General features: G+C 45.9%; 1 protein-coding gene across 1 annotated transcript; it reads right to left on the bottom strand.

Moving 5' to 3' along the window:
• Window positions 1–2,170: 2,170 nt before the first annotated feature.
• Window positions 2,171–2,961, bottom strand: LOC103624305 (cytochrome c oxidase subunit 7C, mitochondrial). The gene is made up of 2 exons (XM_017747063.1): window positions 2,869–2,961; window positions 2,171–2,309 (listed from the first exon to the last, which is right to left on the bottom strand). Exons 1-2 carry the CDS (start codon window positions 2,959–2,961, stop codon window positions 2,172–2,174), a joined length of 231 nt encoding a protein of 76 aa, XP_017602552.1. The 3' UTR covers window position 2,171.
• Between the last annotated feature and the right edge of the window lie 255 nt (window positions 2,962–3,216).

The raw sequence follows: 3,216 nt of genomic DNA, 5'->3' as shown, positions 1-3,216 counted from the left end.
GGTTTGCCTATCCCACAGGGTGACCCTTCAGACGTGGTGTGTGCCCTTTTCAATTACATCAGGGACTCTGGAATAAGGGGGAACAGTCATCTTGCACTTTAGACTCACCCCTGAAAAAGAAATGTGGAACCCAGGAGCTGTTCTGTTACGAGCAGCATGTTACCACTCCCACATACTGTTTCTGGGGGAGCTTGATGAGAAACTGACATCCATACAGAACAGCAAGAAAATACAAAATTTTATGAAACTGTTCAGTTTGCAGATTCTGATGCTTCAAGCCACAGTAAATGCACTGTGCTGCAGCAGGAGGGAAAGAGCAGAGCAGAAAAGTTCACAAGAAAAGCAGCTCACAGCCTTTCAGAGCACTGCCTGCAAGGGTGAAGGGGCCATCCCAGAGCAAGGCCAGTGCTTTCCATAGCCTGTGCCTCCAGAAAGCAGCGTGGCCACAACAACAGCAGGTGTGAAAATGAGTTTCTATTTGTGCTGTCAACAAGGCCACTGACTGAAGTGTCTGTGAGTTCTCATTGGTTTCAGTAACCTGACAGCATTCACAGCTCCTGGACTATCTTTAATTACACAGGCCTCAAGGCCAAGCACAGCTCTACCAGCAGAAAGCCATCAATTCCCTCCAAACACCTCCAAACCTACAGTAGTTCCAGTTTTGGTAACTGTAGAATACTACCAATAATTTTTTCTGGTCAGAGTTATGCCCACCTCATCCCCTGAGCCTGAAGCCTCATGAAACCTTTACAACAGTGCCCAAGTTCCTGCTCAGAGCTGATGCTACAGAGACCTAGGACCAGCAGCTCTTTAGAACAGCTGAGCATGGAAGAAAAGCCTCACTGAAGTTAAACAATTCTGCAGCATGGATTATATGACAGGATACCCACTTCTATAAACAATCCCAAGTCATTATTCTGAGCCGTAACAAAAGTTCAGCCCAATCCCAGTTTTGAAATGTTATTTTCCCTATCCCGTTTTTATAGAAAATGACAGCTAACTGTTTAATTTAATGGCAAAACACTGCAATTTGAAGGGGTTCTCAGTACAGACCAGCTGTCAAAAGCACTCAGGAGTTTCACAAAACACACAGCCCAAGGCCTTGCGGTTTAAGATTTTATTTAGAGATATCCAGCATGGGTTGCAGCTATCATTTTCCCATTGAACAATGCTGTGTAGAAGACTTCAGCTCTGCAAGAAAAAGAAATTGAACACATTTAAGAACCCTGTAATAAACATTTAATTAGAATTTTTGATGGGCTTTGCATCATCCTCTGTCTGGTTTTGCATCAGAGGCCTTGACTTGCATGGAACCACACAGTTCTACATGCACAAGTTCAATACAAGTCTGCTGATTTTGGTTTTCTCCTCAGTCTAGGGTGGAAAAACCAGCAAACTGGTAAAGGAATTACATAATTTGTTCCAATTATGAGATTCCAGTGAGGATTGTTATTTCCTTTCAAGAACTATCTGTGTCACTCAAAAACGTTTTAAATTCTCAGACTACAGACAATATTGGGGTCCCAAAGTGGAATCAATTTAAGACAAAGTGAAGTGGGCTTTCAACTGGAAGTGGCATACTTGCACAGTCTGAGTCATGTCTGAGGCTTCCTTTATTAGAATCATCAGCAAGCACCAATTAATTTCTGTTAATGACCTCATCTCAACTGGACAGTGTGCCATAAACCATTAGCAATGATGTAGGTGGTGACATTGTTTTGATACAGGGCAGGTTCAAGAAAACTTTATTTCCCCCTGAGCTTTATCTGGCACATCAGAAAGCGTTTACAGCATCACAGTTTCTCATCCTGTTCTGTCACATCACACGTGCCAGAGACTCCCACAGACCACGCCAGGCACAGCTCTTTATTTCCTCAGGGGAGGAAACAGACATGGCTTTGGTTAGAGCCAGAAGCTGCAGGCAGAGAGGTGTGGCCTCTGGGGAGGCAAAGGTCGCAAACCACCAGAGTGCAGCAGCTCTGTGACACAAACTTCCACCTGCTCACCGTCTCAGTTATGATGCAGCTGCAGACCACAACTCCTCAGAAGCTGCACTGCAAAAGGTTGAGGGTTATAAGGGTTTTTGATGAGGTCAGGCTCCCTAAATTCCACAGTGCTATGAAATCCAATAAAAGCAGTTACCCAGCTAGTGCAGCTATGGCCTGTCCTCTTCATTTCTTCAGGAGCTGGTGTCTGACTATGAGGAAAGGGGCACCAAATCCACTCCCGAAGAATGCACACATCATTGCGAGCAGCCGCCACTTGTTGTCCACAGAGAATGGGAGGTTCTGGAAGAAAAAAAGGAAGTTCTACCTTTGCAATCAATGCATTAATTCCTTTCTCATCCATTTAAAAGTGCTAAGAATCTCAGAGCAAAACAAATACGCAGTTTCAAAGCATTTTCAATACCTCTCAAGGAAAGAAACACAGTATTTAGGATAGTAAATAACCTTCCAGTACCTGAAGGGCACCTACAGGGAAGCTGGAGATGGACTCTTCATCAGGAACTACAGTGCCAGGACAAGGGGGAACAGATTCTAACAGAAAGAGAGGACACTTTGGGTGGATATTAGAAAGAAGTTCTTCCCTTTAAGGGTGAGGATGCCCTGGCACAGGGTGCCCAGAGCAGCTGTGGCTACCCCTGGATCCCTGGAACTGTCCAAGGCCAGGTTGGATAGAGCTTGGAGCAGCCTAGGAGAGTGGGAGATGTCCCAGCCCACGTCAGGGGGTGGAAAAAATGATCTTTAAGGTCTCTTCCAGCCCAAATACTCCATGATTACAGCTTGGGTGTGACCTCTGGAGGTCACTTTGTCCCCTTTTCCCCTCCCTCTCCAAGCCAAGGTGGGGCCAGTTTGCTGCAAGTCTCACGCAGTCAGATATAAAACCCCCTGAGGATACACATCCACAACCTCCCCAGTGTTCTGGTATTTCATCATCTTCACCGTGGAAAAATTTCCTCATCTCAATTACACACGTAAAATTAACCTTTTACACCAAAAGCTTGAGAAAACACGCCAGGTACATCAGAAAGCGTTTACAGTATCATTGTTGCCCCTCATACCGCAATGCTCATCATCTGTACCACCGCGGGGAAGGGCGCTGGCGTCTATTACCACACGATCTGCGCTGCTGTGGCATCACCGCGCCACGCCAAAGCCCACATAACAACAACCAGCCACAAGGCAGCCATCAACCCCCACCCCACCACACCCCTCC

Source organism: Corvus brachyrhynchos, unplaced genomic scaffold (genome assembly GCF_000691975.1).
Source record: "Corvus brachyrhynchos isolate BGI_N302 unplaced genomic scaffold, ASM69197v1 scaffold1311, whole genome shotgun sequence".
Lineage (NCBI taxonomy): Eukaryota > Metazoa > Chordata > Aves > Passeriformes > Corvidae > Corvus > Corvus brachyrhynchos.
Note: the sequence above shows the minus strand (reverse complement) of the source record. Positions and strands in the feature narration are given on the sequence as shown.

Excerpts from the sequence above, each read along its gene's own strand:
- LOC103624305 (XM_017747063.1), bottom strand. The coding sequence starts at position 2,961 with ATGAGGAAATTTTTCCACGGTGAAGATGATGAAATACCAGAACACTGG. Across the intron at positions 2,310-2,868 it reads GGGGTTTTATATCTGACTGC|AACTTCCTTTTTTTCTTCCA; the intron begins GTGAGACTTGCA and ends TTGCAAAGGTAG.